General features: G+C 36.8%; 1 protein-coding gene and 1 pseudogene across 2 annotated transcripts in view; one reads left to right on the forward strand and one right to left on the reverse strand.

The window, feature by feature from the left end:
* The window catches only part of PIK3C2A (phosphatidylinositol-4-phosphate 3-kinase catalytic subunit type 2 alpha), a 125,979-nt gene that overhangs the window by 20,612 nt on the left and 84,611 nt on the right, over positions 1–20,756 (reverse strand). For both annotated transcript variants that reach the window (XM_047877140.1, XM_047877139.1), the window contains exons 14-22: positions 14,669–14,780; positions 14,138–14,283; positions 12,347–12,535; positions 11,607–11,700; positions 10,783–10,877; positions 10,254–10,434; positions 5,561–5,665; positions 3,881–3,973; positions 2,474–2,603 (exon numbers count right to left, since the gene is read on the reverse strand). In XM_047877140.1, the coding sequence (XP_047733096.1) occupies positions 2,474–2,603; positions 3,881–3,973; positions 5,561–5,665; positions 10,254–10,434; positions 10,783–10,877; positions 11,607–11,700; positions 12,347–12,535; positions 14,138–14,283; positions 14,669–14,780 (1,145 nt within the window). The remainder of the gene's footprint in view (positions 1–2,473; positions 2,604–3,880; positions 3,974–5,560; positions 5,666–10,253; positions 10,435–10,782; positions 10,878–11,606; positions 11,701–12,346; positions 12,536–14,137; positions 14,284–14,668; positions 14,781–20,756) is intronic.
* LOC125176328 (peptidyl-prolyl cis-trans isomerase NIMA-interacting 4-like) lies at positions 6,536–7,258 on the forward strand (annotated as a pseudogene).

Below are 20,756 nucleotides of genomic sequence, written 5' to 3' on the forward strand. Positions count from 1 at the left end.
TTTTTTTTTAAAAATAAATAAATAAAACAACTTCCTTCTACAAGACTTATATGAAAAACAACCAGCAAGAATTCTTTAATTGACCGGGTTTCCTTTTTGACAAGATAAAGTTATGTACATCCTAAACTAAGAAAGGAAAGTGATAAGGCTCTCATACTGTCCTGATGGATAAAATGGAGAAATGTGGAGTGGATGATAACACAATAAAGTTGATGAGTAACTAATTAAAATACTTAGTAACTAAATAAAATGATTTAGCAATCATTTGAAAGGAAATCTCTAGGGGCGCCTGGGTGGCGCAGTCGGTTAGGCGTCCGACTTCAGCCAGGTCACGATCTCGCGGTCCGGGAGTTCGAGCCCCGCGTCGGGCTCTGGGCTGATGGCTCAGAGCCTGGAGCCTGTTTCCGATTCTGTGTCTCCCTCTCTCTCTGCCCCTCCCCCGTTCATGCTCTGTCTCTCTCTGTCCCAAAAATAAATAAACGTTGAAAAAAAAAATTTTTTTTAAAAAAAGAAAGGAAATCTCTAGTGACATGCCACAAGGGTTGGTCCTTAGTTCTCTCAGCAAACATTTTTTCAATGACTTGGTAGAAGCTACAGAATGTATGTTCTTCAAATCAGTTCATGACACAAACTAAGAGGTTTAATGACAGATAACAAAAGTCAGATTTTAAAAAGAATCCAAGAGGCTGAAAAGTAATGGATCAAATATAACAAGAAAGTTAATAGATACGGTCCTACACTTGGGTTGAAGATACAAAATATACAAGTATAGAATGGCCAAGGCATGATTTAGCAAGAGTTAGTATGATGGTTTTACTTGTTAAGTTCCACATGTGCAAGACTTTGCCCACTTTGCATTCTACCAAGTCCAGGTGCCATTCTGAGACTGGATCACTTAAACCCTTTACAATGAAAACAATCAAATAATAAGGTAATCTAATGGCTAAAGAATTTGAAACTCAGGATCTGAGGCCACAATACTTTCATCATAAAGAAGGATTTGACTTAATTATATGATAGTCTAAAACAGAACTGGAACTGATGGGTAGAAGACACTAGGAGTCAGTTCCCATTCACCAGAATACAAGAAAACTTCTATAGTCATCAGAACTATCCAGGATAGGGCAGACCAACTTGAAATGCAGTTAAATTTCCTTAAGTATAGGCATTTAAGCATAAAATGAATGGCAAATATTAGAAGGATGATTAAATAATTTTTCAGGTGACTTTCTAGTGTCTATGATTAGATTCTGAGAAGCATTTCTCATTTCCACCAACTATAAATGATCTTTCCCTACTTTAAAACCCCATGGTACTGACTTTGTAATTTTTTTTTAGAGCTTTTAGCTTATTAAAGTATCTTCGAATTACTTTTTTATTTTTTTAATTTTTTTTTAATGTTTATCTATTTTTGAGAGAGAGAGCAAGAGAGAGAGCACAAGTAGGGGCAGAGAAAGAGGGAGACACAGAATCCGAAGCAGGCTCCAGGCTCTGAGCTGTCAGCACAGAGCCTGACACAGTGCTCGAACTGCAAGATCATGACGTGAGCCAAAGTTGGACACCTAACTGACTGAGCCACCTAGGGGCCCCTTTTTCAAATTATAGGTCTTTAATTCCTTCCTTCTAAACATAAGCACTCCAGGGGCACCTGGGTGGCGCAGTCGGTTAAGCGTCCGACTTCAGCCAGGTCACGATCTCGTGGTCCGTGAGTTCGAGCCCTGTGTCGGGCTCTGGGCTGATGGCTCAGAGCCTGGAGCCTGTTTCTGATTCTGTGTCTCCCTCTCTCTCTGCTCCTCCCCTGTTCATGCTCTGTCTCTCTCTGTCCCAAAAATAAATAAATGTTCAAAAAAAAAGAAAATTAAAAAATAAATAAATAAATAAATAAATAAATAAATAAACATAAGCACTCCATGTTATTAGCATTTTGTAGATAGATTAGCAACAAACATTTGTTGAATAAGAATAATGATAATAGTTACAATTTATTGAGTACCTAATATGTTTCACATACTGGGGTGTTTTATATTGATTATCTCTTTAATTATCACAATTATTTCTGGGTGTAGTACTTTTACTATTCACACCAAACATGTGTGGTAAGGAAATGAACTTAACAAATAAGAAGACGAAGTCTGCCCTTAAGTAGAAAAAAATTTTGAAACCATTATTTTATTTTGCAGAAATGAAACCAAAGTTGGTTTAACTTAGACATGGCCTTAATTTTACATCAAAAGCTGAAGACCATACAGTTTTCATTCAATCAATCAACAGACACCTCTGGTTATTGCAAAGCATTCATTGGGGCTACTCAATGACTTATTTGTGAACAAATCAATAAAGTAACACGAAACTAAAGTAAGAAACAACTGAGATCATAGTGTTCAGCATCAGGACTCCCTCAGGGCAGGTACACTATGAGCTAAGTTCACAGAAAAGAAATAATAAGACACCAAGACAGAACTAACAGACTTACCTCGATCTCTGCCAGTTGAGAGGCATTTGAAAATTACCATCCTCAGATCTAGTCCTTCTTTAAGCCAGATCTTGTCCATAATCTTTATCATTTGTAAAGCTAACATATCTTGCCGAAGATCTTCACCAACCTTGGAATCAAAGAAACAAAATGAAACCTGCACCTTTCCAAAAGACTTAACTATGTTACATACTATTAAAGGCAGGGGGAGGGAGAAATAATAGAAAGAGTGAAGAATGAGATGAACAGAACTGCCTTTTTATTTTTCTGCAGCATTTCAGAAGAAATTACTTAACCTCTTCATGTCTCAATTTCCTGAACTATACACTTTAGAGGATTAGATTTTATGGTATGTGAATCATATTTAATTTTTTAAAAGGCCAAAATGGAGGGTCTTTGTCATAACCAAAACATTCCATATTTAGACTGTATCGATGCCAATATCCTGATTGTGATATTATATGATAGCTTTGCAAGGTGTTATATTGAGAGAAACTGGGTAAAGGTACCCAGGATCTCTGTATAATTTCTTACAACAGGCTATGAATCTATAATTATCTCAAACTAAAAGTTTACTTAAAAAAAAAGTTAACCCTGCCAAAATAAATTCTAACTGGAATCACATCAAGTTTTCATTTTCTTTTTAAAATTGGATAAAATAACTTTAAGACACATAATGATGAATATATTTTTTTAAACTAGTTATGAAAAAAAGGAGATTTGCCTTAACTAATACTAAAACTTAACATATAAAATTTCTGTATTCAAATAGATGGTACTGTTTTAGAAAAAAGCAAATACATCAGTAAAATATAACCCAAACCAGATGTAAGTTAGGAGAAAAATATAAATATATTTTGCATTTACATTTATATATATATTTATATAAATATATGTTTATATTTTTATCAAAGATAGTTCAAGAAAAGCTATCTTTATGAACCTCCATTAACTCAATGAATTAATGAAAACTCTCCATTCTTTCTTCAAAATATACGAATTATTATCACAAGATGCAGAACTTTGGTAATAGGTTACTCGGTAGTGCTCCACTCCTGCTGCCTCTCACAGGTAAGTCATGTGTTTCCAAAAACCAGTGCCATTGCTCACAGTTGTGCACTTTCACACAGCACAACTCCCAGGGGTGCCACTCACATGACAGTCTGTGTGAAAGGCACTGCATGCTGTTATGATGTGTTCAACCAGCAGGGCCTAGGTAGCAGCTCTAGCCCAGAGTTGCATTTGTTCCCAAATCTGTCTGGAAACAATTTATGTCAGCAATATTTTTTCACTTAATTATTCAATTTAATTAAATATTAAATAAAATTACTTTGCAATTTGGAAAAGGAATTTGAGAAAAGAATTTTTAAATTATCATTTTAAAACAAAGTAACCTCATTTGCTCACCTTAAACATGACATTAATTTCTTCCCCCATTGGATCAGCATTCACCATTGTCACTTTTAGGGGCACAGCATTAGAACTGAAGAAGGAACAGGACTACAAATACAACATGTTTAAGCATTAGAAAGATAACACTGGAATAAAAATGGGTTTAAGGTTTTTGTCCTAGGCATTTCTCCCCTTCACTTGTTCCTCTGAATTAAGGCAAATGAAATAACATATGTGAACTGCTTTTTAGACCACCTAGCAGACAAGAGGTATTTAAAAAAAACTTTTTGAAACTGACTTAAACATAGCATATATAAGTAAAATATTACCTACTACTCTCTAAACAGAGAAGCAAAATCTTGAAAGCTTGAGACAAAAATTATTAAAATTTTGACCTTTAGAAGTGTCATAATTCCTCAACAGAGCATAAAATTTTGTATACTCTTACCTTTCCTCAATCAGTATGATCTAGAATGAGACCTCTACTTCTCCTTTTATGGTGCTCTTATAATTAATAATTAGCCATGCAATCAAATAGTGACACTAAATTTTAAAATTTCATTAGCAAAGAGCAAACCTTATTTTAAAATCAAACTGGTTAAAAAAACTAATTTAAGACAGACCAATTAGGGGCACCTGTGTGGCTCAGTCAGTTAAGCATCTGACTTTGGCTCAGGTCATGATCTCACAGTTCATGAGTTTGAGCCCCACATCAGGCTCTGTGCTCAGAGCACAGAGCTTCTAAGGTGCTCTGTCTTCTAATGCTCTGTCTTCCTCTCTCTCTGCCCCTCCCCAGCTTGTGCTCTGTCTCTGTCTCTCTCTCTCTCAAAAATAAACATACATTTAAAAAAAAAAAAAAAAGACAGACCAATTAAGGGAAACAACAAACAAAACCCAAGGAGAAAATGTGACCCATCCCTAACATGACCCTCGTCAATGACATACAACTCAGGCACCCATGGTTAAATTTCAGTAAAGAGTAGCCATGTATCAACTTAAGAAATCAAATTCAAGACTCCTTTATGGATACTTAAACCCTAGCCTTTCAAAACCACAGACATTAATTGGTTGCCTTTGCTGAATTCGCTGCTTTTGCTCAATTCTGATGATTACTCAACTACTTTTTGATGGCTCTAAAAAGTTTTATAAACCTGGGAAGAGTCTAACTGACCATTCACATGGGAGGAAAAGAAAATGCCTATTTGTGACTGAATTACAACATATGCTTCCAAGGTACCATAGTAAAGAATAATTTGAGATGGGGGTGCCTGGGTGACTTAGTCGGTTGAACACCTGACTTCGGCTCAGGTCATGATTTTGTGGTTCTTGAGTTAGAGCCCCATGTCAGGCTCTGTGCTGACAGCTCAGAGTCTGGAACCTGCTTCAGATTCCCTCTCTCTCTGCCCCTCCCCAGTTCATGCTCTGTCTCTCTCAAAAATGGATAAATGTTAAGAAAATTTTTTAAAAATTTTGAGAGAGTAAATAATTTTATATTGTTTTTTTCTTTTAGGAATGGTGATTAAGTAAACATTACTGATATAAAGATGGATCTTATAAACAGACATCCATAAATACCTATATAACCAACCTATGAAGGTTTTATCCTCATTTGCTTTAAGCATATCTGCCCATCTGCTTTCTTCCTACAAATTATTTTGAAATACAATATGAACTTATAAGCATTTTATGTGTCACCTTAATATTTAATTCTTTTGCAACAAGACTTGGTTTGAGAGGAAGACGGCATTTATTTCTTAGGAAAAAGGACTGTACTCGTTCCATACTCCTTTGGAGGACAACCTAGGAAAAGAGAATGATACTATAAGTACATAAAGAAAATGAAGATCGGGGCACCTGGGTGGTTCAGTCGGTTGAGTGTCCGACTTCAGCTCAGGTCACGATCTCACGGTTTGTGAGTTCGAGCCCCGCGTCGGGCTCTGGGCTGATGGCCCAGAGCCTGGAGCCTGCTTTCGATTCTGTGTCTCCCTCTCTCTCTGCCCCTCCCCCGTTCATGCTCTGTCTCTCTCTGTCTCAAAAATAAATAAATATTAAAAAAAAAATTTAAAAAAAAAAAAAGAAAATGAAGATTTTTTTTTTTAACGTTTATTTATTTTTGAGACAGAGAGAGACAGAGCATGAACGGGGGAGGGGCAGAGAGAGAGGGAGACACAGAATCGAAAGCAGGCTCCAGGCTCTGGGCCATCAGCCCAGAGCCCGACGCGGGGCTCGAACTCACAAACCGTGAGATCGTGACCTGAGCTGAAGTCGGACACTCAACCGACTGAACCACCCAGGCGCCCCTGAAGATCTATTTTTAAGACAAAAATATTATGATGTATCCTGGACCCACTCAATTTTTAAAATGTCCAACTGTCAAATGGTCAAAAAGAAGTTCCCAAAGAATTAATTTATTATGTACCCATAAAAAAACATAAAGTGTAACTATATGTCTTGACACAAATTCTCCAAGTAAAAAAAAAAAAACACAAAAAACAAAAAAACAAAAAACAAAAAAAAGTAAAATTACCCAAAGAAATTAAAGATCTAAATGAACAAAAAGACATCTTGTGTTCATGAAGTGGAAGACAATATTAAGACTGCAGTGTTTTCCAAATTAATCTATAGACTCAACACAATTCTTATCAAAATTCCAACTTCCTTTTTGCAGAAATGTACAAGATGGTACTAAAACTCACACAGAATTGCAAGGGACTTCTGAATAGCATCTCCCCCCAAAACAAACAAACAAACAAACACCCTTGGAAAAGAACAAAGTTGGAGGACTCATATTTCCTATTTCCTAATTTCAAAACTTACTACAAAGCTACAGTAGTTAAAACAGTATGGCATACGGATAATCTCATAGATCAATGGAATATAATTCAGAGTCCAGAAATAAACCTGTATGTCTACGGTCAACTGATTTTCAACAAGAATGCTGAGATCATTCGTGGGAGAGAATGGTCTCTTCAACAAATGATGCTGGGAAGTTTCGAAGATGCTGCCCAAGGGAAAAAGCAGTTCCAGGAAAGGGAGGAAAGGGAGGAAAGTGGGGAGCAGCCTCAGGGAGTGACAGTTCTGACAAGAAGTCTCAGGGTCCCAAAGATGGTGGCAACTCAGTAAAGGTCAGACACATTCTGTGTGAAAAACATGGGAAAATCATGGAAACCATGGAAAACTTAAAGTCTGGAATGAGACTCAATGAAGTGGTCACAGCGTATAGTGAAGATAAAGATAGGCAAGGGGGTGACTTGGGTTGGATGACCAGAGGTTCCATGGTGGGAACATTGTAACACGTAGCATTTGCCTTGCCTGTAAATGGGCTGAATAAGCCTGTGTTTACAAACCCTCCAGTGAAGATAATATATTATTATGGTTGAAGGGAGAAAATAAAGCTATTCGAAAGACTGGGGGGAAAAAAAGCCCAAACAAGCAGTGCTAGGAAAACTGGATAACCACATGTAAAAGAATGAGTTATCTCAAAGCATATTAAAAAATACTCAAAATGGATCAAAGATTTACATATGAGCAAAACTATAAAACTCTTAGAAGAAAACATAGGTGTGTATCTTTGTGACCTTAGATTTGGTAACAAATTCTTAGATATCAAATGCACAAGCAACAAAAATAAACTTCATAAAATTATTAACTTTTGTGCAAAAGACACCATCAAGGAAATAAAAAGATAATTCAAGGAACAGGAGAAAATATTTACAAACACTATCTCCAATAAGGGTCTAATATCCCAAATGTTTAAGGAACAACTCAAAAACAAAAAGACAAACCAATTAATTAAAAGGGGGGAGGGGTGCCTGGGTGGCTCAGTCAGTTAAGCAACCGGCTCTTGATTTCAGCTCACATCATGAGCTGATTTCATGGCTCCAGGTTCATGAGATCAAGCCTCATGTCAGGCTCTGCACTGACAGCATAAAGCCTGCTTGGGATTTGCTCTCTCCCTCTCTTTCTGCCCCTCCCCCACTCTCATGTACACTCTAAGTAAATAAATACATATATACACACAAAACTCTTCAGGCAGAAATTTCTCCCAAGAAGATATACAAATGGCAAACAAACACATAAAAATGTGCTCAAAATCATTAGTCAGGGAAATGCAAGTCAAACCACAATGTGATACTACGTCACACCCACTAAGATGACTATAATTTTTTTAAAAAGGCAGAAAATAACAAATGGTGAAGATGTGGAGAACTTGGAATCCTCATACAATGCTAGTAGGAATATAAAATGATGAAGCTGCTTCATATAAAAGTTTGTTGGTTCCTCACAAAGTTAAACACAGAATTGCTTTATGACTCAGTAATTCCACTCCTAGGTAAACTGAAAAGAGGTGTTCAAATAAAAACATACACAAGCATTCATAGCAGCATTATTCATGATAGCCAAATAGTGGAAACAAGCCAAATGTCCATCAACTGATGAATGGATAAACAAAATGTGGTATTATTCACACAATGGAACATTATTTAGCTATAAAAAGGAGCGAAGTACTCATATATGCTAGAATATATGAAACCTTGAAAATATTAGGTAGTGGCGGCTGGGTGGCTCAGTTGGTTAAGCTTCCAACTCTTGGTTTCAGTTCAGGTTATGATATCATTGATCAAGCCCCATGTTGGGCTCTATGCTGGCAGCGTAGAGCCTAGAGCCTGCTCTCTCTGCCCCTCCCTTACTCACACTCTGTCTCTCTCAATAATATATAGGCATTTTAAAAATTGGGGGGAGTGGAAAAGAAAAAAATAGGCAAATTGAAAGAAACTGGACACAAAGTCCACATATTGTGTAATTCCACTTAAATGAAATGTCCAGAATAGGTAAATCCATAGAGATAGAAAGCAGATTAATGCTTACCAGGGCTTGGAAGGAGGAGGGAATGAGAACTGAGAGGTTAGTGGGTATAGGCTTTCTTTCTGGTATGATGAAAATGTTCTGGAATTAGTGGTGGTGGTTGTATAACACTGTGAATGTACTAAAACCTAATGATTTAAAGTGATGAGTGTTATGTGAATTTTACCTCAATAACAGTACGTGTGTGTGTTTCTATAAAAAATTTTTTTAAAAAACAAAAAAACTCCAAACATTTATACATGTACTTGTATGTATATACGTGTAAAGTCATATAAAAGACCAGAAGGGACATAAAGCAAACTATCAATAATAGATACCTAACAGAAAATGAAACTGGAAATTTTTAAATATTTAAATTAAATTAAAATTTTAATTAAAAAATTTTTATTCTATGAGCTTCTTTATTATTTGGATTTTTTAAACATCAGCATCAACTCATACTTGCATTACTTTTTTTAATGTTTGTTTACTTTTGAGATAGAGATAGAGAGAGAGAGAGAGAGAGAGAGAGAGAAAGCAAGTGGGAAAGGGGCAGAGAGAGAGGGAGACAATCCCAAGCAGGCTCCATGCTGACATCACAGAGCCCGACAGGGGGCTCAATCTCACAAACTACTAGATCATGACCTGAGCCAGACTCTTAACCGACTGAGCCGCCCAGGCGCCCCTGATTTTTCTTCTTTTTGGGGGGCTGAGTAATATTCTATGGTAAATATATATACCACATCTTCTTTATCCATTCATCAGTCAATGAACATTTAGGCTCTCTCCATAGTTTGGCTATTGTTGATAATGCTGCTATAAACATTGGGGTGCATGTACCCCTTTGAATCTGTATTTTGGTATCCTCTAGGTAAATACATAATAGTGCAATTGCTAGATTATAGGGTAGTTCCATTTTTAGTTTTTTGAGGAACCTCCATACTCATCTCCAGAGTGGCTGCAGCAGGTTGCATTCCCAACAGCAATGACATGGATGGAGCTAGAATGTATAATGCTAAGCAAATTAAGTCAATCAGAGAAAGAAAAATACCATATGATTTCACTCTTATGTGGATTTTAAGAAACAAAACAGATGATCATATGGGAAGGGCAGTGAAGGGAAGAGAGGGAAACAAACCACAAGAGACTCTTAATGACAGAGAACAAACTGAGGGTTGATGGAGGAGAGAGATTGGCTAGGTAGGTGATTGGGTACCAAGGAGGGCACTTGTTGTGATAAGCACTGGGTATTGTATCAAAGTGATGAATTACTGAATTCTACTCCTGAAATAAATATTGCACTATATGTTACTAACTAAAATTTAACTAAAAAAAATAATAAATTTTTAAAAATCATTGATTTTCTGAGTTAGACTGCAAAAATCTTTCCCTGTGGTTTTAAACAACCTTTGAATTATCTGTTCAAAACAGCATAGGTGTAATTAGATTCTACTGGATGTCTACTGATAAAGAGTAACAATTCATCAGCAGTGTAAAGATCCTTTAACATCAAAATATTTAATTCCCACTTATGGGTACATACCTGTCTGGCTGATCCACTAGCCTGCCTTACTTTTTCTGCTACTCCTCCTAAAAGCTGTACAAGTTTTGTCTGCTTCAAAAGTTCTTCTCTGAGTCCTTTTCCTCCTATTGAGAGGAGAGCACCCAAAACATGTTCATATCGGGCACCAAACTGTGCATCATGCAGGGCATCCTTGAGGAGCCTAATACAGCAAAATATTTATGTCAGCCACTTCTGAAAACTGGTAAGTGCTTCTGAAAAATCAACTTAGATTCATTTTTTGGTATCCAGAATTTGTTTTAAGCTATATAAACAAGTAAAAACTTATTCATTATTATGGAGTTCTAACATGCCAAATATCTTTGCAATAAAGAGTCTTGTTATTTTTGGTTTTATTTCTAAGGACATAAAATTTAGCTTTGTAATGCCTTCAATAAAACATCTGATATGGACAATAAGTAGTCTGAGCATACCATTTAGACTTTCAAGTATATCATCTTTACAAATACTAAGAATGGAAATAAATTACTTAAAAAAATTTAAATCTTACCAATATAAATTGTGTGCTATCTGTATATTTCCCAATGCCCTGGACAGAAGGAAGCGCACTAATGAACTGTTCAAGTAAATTTCGTATTTCAAAGCCTATGCATGAAAGAAAGTAAGAATTACTAGTTGTCAAACCCATACTCCATTATCAGGATAAAATTATCAAAGGAGAAACTATAAAAAGCAAGTATTAGGGGCGTCTGGGTGGCACAGTCGGTTGGGCGTCCAACTTCAGCCAGGTCACGATCTCGTGGTCCGGGAGTTCGAGCCCCGCGTCGGGCTCTGGGCTGAGCCTGGAGCTTGTTTCCGATTCTGTGTCTCCCTCTCTCTCTGCCCCTCCCCCATTCATGCTCTGTCTCTCTCTGTCCCAAAAATAAATAAATGTTGAAAAAAAAAAAAAAAGGTTTAAAAAAAGCAAGTATTAGTCTTGTTGATTTAAGGTAACACTGGAAAATGAAAAAGTGAATTAATTTAGGCTAAATTAATGAAATCAAGCAGAAAAGTGTAGATTTGGGAACAATAATTTATTACCTATATTTAAATGGCTAGGAAAGAAAAATTAAAGAAAAGCTCAAGCCTGGTTTGTTTGAGAATCTAAAAATCTGAGAATTAAAAATCCAGGTACATATAATATTCAAATGGGGCAGCTAACAACAGTGGGAAAAAAAATCATACTATATCCAAATGTAATGTACTTCAACCTTCCCACAAAAGTACTTTTAATCAAAACAGAAGGGGGATGCTTTAGCAAGTTCCCTACTCATAAAAAAATGGGTGGAGTAAGGTGGGCAGGCAACCTAGTAAAAAAAAAAAAACAACACTCACCTGCACAAACTGTGGGAGAAGATCAGTAAGCTCATCATCACTTATGGCCTCAATCCAGGTCACAGCTATGGACCTTACTTCCTGATCAGCAAATCTAGACAAATACCACAAAAATCAAGATTTGATGAAAATCTATATTTCCTGAAACACAATCTTAATCTATACCTGACAAAGAATACTCAAATAGCTCTTTATTCAAAAGCAATGTGTTTCAGTAGCCTTTTCTGTTCATAGATTCTGTACACGTGCTGTAATAAAACCATCTTTTTTGCACCCAAAAAAACCCAAAAAACAATGTGTTTCTTCTTTTTTATTTTAGGAAGAAAATCTTACTGTACTATAAAAATTCAAATTCAGGACTGTTCACAAACCTTACCCTTATGAAAATTTTGACCCACATCATAAAAAATATAACAGATTATTAAAAATTTACAACTCTCTCTTTAGATTAGTTTTAAATGATGACATCTTTTTTATTTTTTTAAAGTAAACTCTACACCCAATATGGGGCTCAAACTCATGACCTCTGAGATCGAGGGTCCCATGTTCTACCAACTGAGCCAACCAAGCACCCCATGACATCTCTTTTTAAGAACCTCAACACAGAAAATATGTTTGCAAAAATATACATTTACACATTTATACTGAATTGCTTTCATGTCCTACAACTTAATACACCTTACTGGAAAAAACTGACAACAACAGAATAGAACAAGTACATTCAGTCATGGTTAACTTACTTTGAATCAAGTAGTTCCAATGCAGTCAGTGGGTTCAATGGAGGCCACTGCTGAAGCAGTGAGTAAGTTTTGGCAAGATTAACCCATTTCCAGTTTGGGGCACTTGCTAGTACTTTAGGAAGACAATTTGGGTGTTTGAGGCAATAATAACGTTTCTCCCACAAAAAGGCTTTATCTTCTTTAGAAAGTCTGCATATATAATAGAATTAAATTACTTCTCAATATCATAATGATGGCTATAATTTCAATGATTAAAAATACAAAGGAGAAATTTATTCATTTTAGGACAGCCACTTCTTGGTAGAATCATTAATACTAACTTGGAATAGAAAAATGCAATGTACAGCAAACACCACTAATTTACCCTAATTTGGGGGATAGAAAGAAATCATTGTGCCTTGATAAAAGAGTCTTAGTTACGAGAATGAAGGATAATTCAGTACAATAAAAATATTATTGGGCTCTAACCAGATGCCAACGACTAGAAATCAGAATTGAATAAGCAGAACCCATGCTAAGAGAAAGCAAGGATTTCATCCATTTTATACAACTAAAATCAAATGTCATGCAAAAAAAAAAAATGCTATTTTAGAAGATGATTTTAGAAGATGATTATTCAGTTCAAATGAGGAATATTAAAAATAAGAAGTACTTGTTTTGGAGACTTAGTCTTAAAAACAAATGTTTATGTGACAAAATATTTCACTACTTTACCACCCATCCATCTACTTTTGTGTATACATTTACTGATGTATTCATTTCGTGTGGAGTACTGAAAAAAATTCAAATATTGCAAAAAGGTACACAGTGAAGTCTCTCCTTCCAGCTCTCCTCCAGTGGCAACTAATAAGCGTGCACATCCTTCCAGGGATAGTCTATTTGTATAGAAGCATATACAGAGGTATATATGCTTTTTTTTTCTTTATGTAAGTGGTAACACACGATATACACTACTCTGCTCCTTGCTTTCTTCATTTAACATATCTTACATATTATTACATATAACTATAAGTTCATTCTTAATAGTTACACAGTACTCTATTGGATAAATATACCATAATTAAACCTCTATTGATGGACATTCCCTGTCACTCTCACAATAATCCAAATAAATACTGCAATGAATATTCTTGAGTCCATACGCAAACATAAAAATTTTCTCTAAGGTATATAATTAACTGGAAGCGTAGCTGATAGGTTACAAACTACATACATTGTAACCTTTTATAGATTTTGCCACAGTGCTCTCCAAAAGCCCTTTAGCCAACACTATAATTCCCGTTTTTTGATAACCTCACTAACGCTTATATAGTGAGACATTTTTCAACCAAGTGATGTGTATAAAATGTTATCTTGTATTAATTTTCATTTCCTTCATTACTGAGAGGTAAAACATCTTTTTAGATATTTAAAAGGCATTGTTATTTCTTTTCCAAAAAATTATCTACTCATATTCTTTGTCTACTACTAAGTTATTGGTTTTCTATTGAAAAGGTTCTTCATATATATTTTTTAGGGTTCTTTATATATTTAAAAATTAATCTACTGATATTTATGCTAAATTTAGTTCTCAATGTTGTTTGCCTTTTGATCATGTGTAAATTTGACTTGAACACATTTCTAAAGTCTTATGTAGTCATACGGTCTTTTTATGTAATTAAAAACAAACAAAAAACTTCCCATACCAAGAACATTGCTAAATCATGAAATAAATCAGGGCATTTAATAAAATATTAATTTGAAATTTACTATAAGAAATACCCAGGCAAAACAAAAATCAAACGAGCATACCCAAGTGATGAGTCTCTATGAAGAATATCAGAAAGTTTCCCTTTTGTATCATTCTCCAATGTTTCTAAGTTGTATTGCTGTATAAGGCTTCTGTCAACTTGAGGAGTAGTATAAATGACATCAAATGTAGGAGAAGGAAAATCAACCTTAAAAATTTAACAGAAGTTGATGAGATTGAAGCTAAATAATCCCCATATCTCCCACATTAATTTGTCTTTGAAAAAACTGATTTTTCTTAGCCACCAGGGTGATTATTACATTGAATATTGACTTAATGCTTCTGTCCTTTTGTTGAAAGTGATTGCCATCGTTGGTAATTCTCAAAAGCACATATATTGCTTGGGATGGGTACACTTTTTACTGTTTCTCAGAAATAGGAAATGGTTTATTAACATTTAAATAGAAGATAAGCCATAAGATCAAACAAGATCAATTATGCTACTTTAGTAACAATCCAAATAATGGTACACATATACATCTTAATAAGAAATTTAAATTTAAATCTCTCCATGTATCAAGAAGTACCATTACCTGTAACACTATTCTTTCCATCACATACCCTTTTTTGGGTATTGTTCCAGGAATAGGATTTGTATGTGACGAAGTCCAAAGATATAGAAGCTTAGTTCCACATGTTAAAAACCTTCATGAATATAAACAGAAGAATACCGTAGTTTTCATTTAAAAACTTCAAAACTCACATCACACGGTAATGAATTTTAAATGCTGGTATCTAAACACCAAGCATACATTTGATAAAAAGAGTATCTATCATCTTTAAGAACATATCAGAATCACTCTCCACAGTGTATGAATACTGTAGGTAGGTAAATGTACTGCGTGGGGGGTGGAACAAAGGGAGAGGAGAAAGAAAGAATGTATCTTGGGATGAATGGGTTTATGGATAGAACACAAAATGGTAGACTCAAAGTCATCTGCCCCCAAAACAGCTTTTATAAATAGAAAGGTGAAGGATAGTCTTTGAAGATCATCTACAATGGAATACATCTCAAGATACCAGTCTAGATTACAGAACGGCTCCCTGACTTTTGCCGTAAGAACAAAACCACATGCCAATAAAAAGCAGGGGTGGGGGCGGGGGGAGGATGTTCAGCTCAGGTCATGAACTCATGGTTTCAAGCCCCATATGGGGCTCCATGCTGACAGTGCAGAGCCTACTTGGGATTTTCTGTATCCTTCTCTCTGCCCCTCCCCCATTCACGCTGTCTCTGTCTCTGTCTCTCTGAAAATAAATGAATGAATGAATGAATGAATGAATGAATGAATGAATAAATAAATAAATAAGCTTTTTAAAAAGAGGGGGGGCACCTGGGTGGCTCAGTCTGTTGAGCATCTGAATCTTGATTTTGGCTCAGGTCACAATCCCTGCATCAGGCTCTGCGCTGAGCACGGAGCCTGCTTAGGATCCTCTCTCTTTCTCCCTCTCCTTCCCTCTGTCCCTCCTCCCCACTTTGAGCTTTCTAAAATAAAACAAAAAACAAACAAACAAACAAACAAAAATACATGGCAAGAAAACCAATACCTACCTCATAGCAAAGCCACTAAACGTTTTAGATGAGAAGTTGTATCTGTGCCAGGGGCCAGATGGCAAATATTTGGGGCCTTTTGGGTCAATCTGTTGCAGAGACTCAACTCTGCTGTTACAGTGCAAAAGTAGCCCTGAACAATACATAAATAAATGTGTGCTGTGTTTTAACAAAACTATATTTACAAAAAACAGGCAGTGTGCTGCAATATGCTGACACTTGCCCTAAACTATAATTTATGGCCTACTTTTTGAGAGATAGAGAAAAAGCTCCTGTGTGAGCAGGGGAGGGGCAGAGAGAGAGAAAAAGAGAGAATTCCCAAGCAGGCTCCATGCTCTGTGTAGAGCCCGACACAGGGCTCAATCCCACAACCCTGGGATCATGACCTGAGCCAAAATCAAGAGTCGGACACTCAACTTAACTGACTGAGCCACTCAGGTGTTCCACCACTTTACGGCCCACTTAAATTAAAAAAAGTAGAAATATAAAATAAACTTCAAACTTTATTCATTTTATCCAAACAGCAAGTCTCCTTTCCAAAACTAGACTCCAGTTTTCTCTTATAGATTAAAACCCCTTAAATCTCTGACACATTACATTTTATATTCTTCAGATCTACCCCTCACCCTTAACTAGATTATTTTAAGGCAAATTCTGATCCTATTATTTCATCTGTAAATACTTTTATATATCTCTAAACAATAAACTTTTATTTTAAAATAAGTAAACACCATTATCACCCCTAAAATAATTAACAATAATTACTTAAAATCATTGCTATCTAGTCAGTATTCAAATTTCCCTGATTGTCTCACAAGCTATTTTTTTACAGTTGGTGGTTTGAATAAGGATCCAAACAAGATACAACATTTGCATTTCACTGATGTCTTTTTTTTTTTCTTTTTTTTTTCAACGTTTATTTATTTTTTTTTGGGACAGAGAGAGACAGAGCATGAACGGGGGAGGGGCAGAGAGAGAGGGAGACACAGAATCGGAAACAGGCTCCAGGCTCTGAGCCATCAGCCCAGAGCCTGACGGGGCTCGAACTCACGGACCACGAGATCGTGACCTGGCTGAAGTCGGACACTTAACCGACTGCGCCACCAGGCGCCCCTTCACTGATGTCTTTTAAAAAAAATTTTTTTATGTTTATTTCTGAGAGACAGAGACAGTGTGAACGGGGGAGGGGCAGGAGAGGAGAGAGGGAATCCCAAGCAGAATCCCAAGCAGGCTCCCCTCTGTCAGCACAAGGCAGAATCAGGGCTTGAACCCACAAAACTGTGATATCATGACCTGAGCCAAAACCAAAAGTCAGACGCTTAACCAACTGAGCCACCCAGGCACCCCCTGTTGATGTCTTTCTAAGTATATTTTAATTTAAGGGTCTAACTCAGGCCTGTCACCTGGTTTTGTAAATAAACTTTTATCAGGGGCGCCTGGGTGGCGCAGTCGGTTAAGTGTCCGACTTCAGCCAGGTCACGATCTCGCAGTCCGTGAGTTCGAGCCCCGCCTCAGGCTCTGGGCTGATGGCTCAGAGCCTGGAGCCTGTTTCGGATTCTGTGTCTCCCTCTCTCTCTGCCCCTCCCCCGTTCATGCTGTCTCTCTCTGTCCCAAAAATAAATAAACGTTGAAAAAAAAATTTTTTTTAATAAATAAATAAATAAATAAACTTTTATCAGAACAAAGCCACACTCATTCATTAACATATTGTCTCTTGCTGCTTTTGCTTTTTGTGACGGAGATTACAGTTAACCCATGAATAACACCCTTGAACTGTGCAGGTCCACTTATACATGGATTTTTTCAATAAATACAGTACTTGGACACATGGGTGGCTCAGTTGATTGAGCGTCCAACTCTTTTTTTATAGAATTTTTTTTTTTCAACACTTATTTATTTTTTGGGACAGAGAGAGACAGAGCATGAACGGGGGAGGGGCAGAGAGAGGGAGACACAGAATTGGAAACAGGCTCCAGGCTCTGAGCCATCAGACCAGAGCCCGACGCGGGGCTCAAACTCACGGACCGCGAGATCGTGACCTGGCTGAAGTCGGACGCTTAACCGACTGCGCCACCCAGGTGCCCCTGAGCGTCCAACTCTTGATTTCGGCTCAGGTCATGATCTCACGGTTCAGTTTGTGAGACTGAGCCCTGCATCGGACTCACAGTCAGTACTGAGCCTGCTTAGGAGTCTTTCTCTCCCTCTGCTCCTCCCCTGCTCGAGCTTTCTTTCTCTCTCAAAATAAACTTAAAAAAAAGTGTTCTTTTTAATACAGTACTATAAATGTATTTTCTCTCCCTTGTGATTTTCTTTTCTCTTTTAACTATGTAACATATATTGATATACAAATTATGTGTTAATGGACTATTTGTTATCAATAAGACTTGTGGTCAATAGCAGGCTACTAGTTTAGTTTTTGGGAAGTCAAAGTTACATGCAGGTTTTTGACCTCATGGGGAGGGGGAAAGCACTGCTAACCTCCACAATGTTCAAGCGTCAACTGTATTATGATCTGCAAAGCCTAAACTACTTCTATCTGGTCCTCTTTACAGAAAAAGTCTGCTAACTCTTATTTTAAACTATACATTCCTTTGTTTATCCTCTGCCATTTATTGAAGAAACCAGGTCTTTTGTTCTAAGAATTTTCTATGTCCTGGATTTTACTGATTATATTCGTCTGGTGTCAAATTTTACTGATTGTATTCCTCTGGTGTCAAATAGTAGTTAGATCTAGAGGTTTGATCTGATTTAGGTTTAGTTATATGGCAAGAATACTTAATTCTTTAAAGGTAGTATTATATACTACTTTGTATTATATCCGTAAAGAGGCGCACTGTTTGGTTTATCTCTCTTTCTGTGAAGTTAAGGTAATCAGTTAGTTCAGGCACAGTCTAAACTATACATTATAAAGTTCCAGAAAAGGGAATCACTTAATGGTTTTAAGCAAGCACTGATAATCAGTGTGTAAATTAATGGTTTTTAACCAAGAGTGATTTTGCTCCCAGGGGACATGAGACACTTTCGGTTGGTAACTAGGGAGTACTATTGGCAAATAGCACGCAGAAGACAGAGATGCTGCCAAACATTCTACACAATGCATAGGACAGTCTCCCATAGCAAAGAATGATCCGGCCCAAAATATCAATTAGTGCCAAGACTGAGAAACACAGGCTTAAAATCGATGATTTCAGTTAAGACCTCATTTGTTATTGATGTTGACTGAAATGCCTCTAAGTCTTCTGGCTTTCCTCAGAGTGACTTCATCAGATTGTACACAAGTTGCACCTTAAACATAAATTCTTTTTTATTTTTATTTATTTATTTTTTTAATGTTTATTTCTGAGAGAGAGAGACAGACAGACAGGCAGGGAGGGGCAGAGCGAGAGGGAGACACAGAAACTGAAGCAGGCTCTAGGCTTTCAGCTGTCAGCACAGAGCCTGACGTGGGGCTCGAACTCACGAACCATGAGATCATGACCTGAGCCAAAGATGGATGCTTAACTGACTGATACACCCAGGCTGCCCTATTTTTATTTTTTTTAAAAGCTTATTTATGGGGTGCCAGGGTGGCTCAGTTGGTTGAGAGTCCGACTTCAGCTCAGGTCATGATCTCACAGTTCTTGAGTTCAAGCCCTGTGTCAGGCTCTGTGCTGACAGCTCGGAGCATGGAGCCTGCTTCAGATTCTGTGTCTCCCTCTCTGCCCCTTCCCCACTCATGCTGTCTCTCAAAGATGAATAAACGTTAAAAAAAAAAAAATTTTTTTTTAAAGCTTATTTTGAGAGAGACAGAGACAGCGCAAGGCAAGGAAGGGCAGAGAGAGAGAGAGAGAGAGAGAGAATATGAATCTGAAGCAGACTCCACACTGCCAGCTCTGAACCCAGCTCAAACCCACAAACCAGGAGATCATGATCTGAGTCGAAACCAAGAATCAGATGCTTAACTGACTGAGCCACCCAGGCACCCCAAAGATAAATTATTTTTAAAAAGAATTTCAGAGGTGCCTGGGTGGCTCAGTCGGTTAAGCATTCAACTTTGGCTCAGGTCATGATCTCACAGTTCATGAGTTTGATCCCCACATCGGGCTCTGTGCTAACACCTCAGCCTGGAGTCTGCTTCCTGATTCTGTGTCTCCCTCTCTCTCTCTCTGCCCCTCCCCTGTTCACAATCTGTGTCTGTCTCTCACTCTCTCAAAAATAAATAAATATTTTTAAAAATTTTGTTAGAGAATTTTAAGAATAGGATATCTGATCACTATACTACAGTAAGTTAACTGAATTACAGTCATTAACACTTTCTTTCTACGTGTATTAATGTTTAATCATCTTCCCTTTGAGTTTTTCTTGAATGCAAAGACCTAACATTACCTACCTAGATCAACTGTACTACTCGGCAAAGTTTCAAGTTTAATGCCATCTGCTCATTGTTTTAACAGCAGAGTGTTGGGTGCAAACTATTTAATTGTCTAACAAAAATCAATTGCCCTTCACCTTACTCTCTTGATTTTTTAAAGAACATTATGTCATTCACTAAAAAAACAAACCCCATTTATTACCAGACAACAAAAGTGGCAAAAAGTGATAGTACTTCTCTATGAAACAAAGATCCCTGCCTGGTATTTTCAAGAGCAAAAAGGTTTTCAAAATGATTTATTTATAAAAATTAGTGATAAAGATGCAATTACACTTAATTTTCTTACATAACTGTTCTCTAACACTAACTTATCACAACTGAGAGCACAATTCCGCTCTTTCGTGTGGCCAATATTCTGTTTTAGAGTAATTATGGATTATTTTTAGCAAAAGATTCTAAATACACATCCTTAATAGCAATATCTTCAACTGTTTTTCTCTAGCCTTTGGTGGTTCAGAATTATTTCAGATATCAAATAAAATTTAAGCCTACCTAAAGGCAGAGAATTAAAAAATCTTATACTGCCTCCTCAAATATGAGGGAAGTAACTAAAAGAAAAATAGGGGTGCCTGGGTGGCTCAGTCAGTTAAGTGTCTGACTCCTGGTTTCAGTTCAGGGTCATGATCTCATGGTCCATGAGTTCGAGCTCTACATCAGCTCT

Source organism: Prionailurus viverrinus, chromosome D1, assembly GCF_022837055.1.
Source record: "Prionailurus viverrinus isolate Anna chromosome D1, UM_Priviv_1.0, whole genome shotgun sequence".
Lineage (NCBI taxonomy): Eukaryota > Metazoa > Chordata > Mammalia > Carnivora > Felidae > Prionailurus > Prionailurus viverrinus.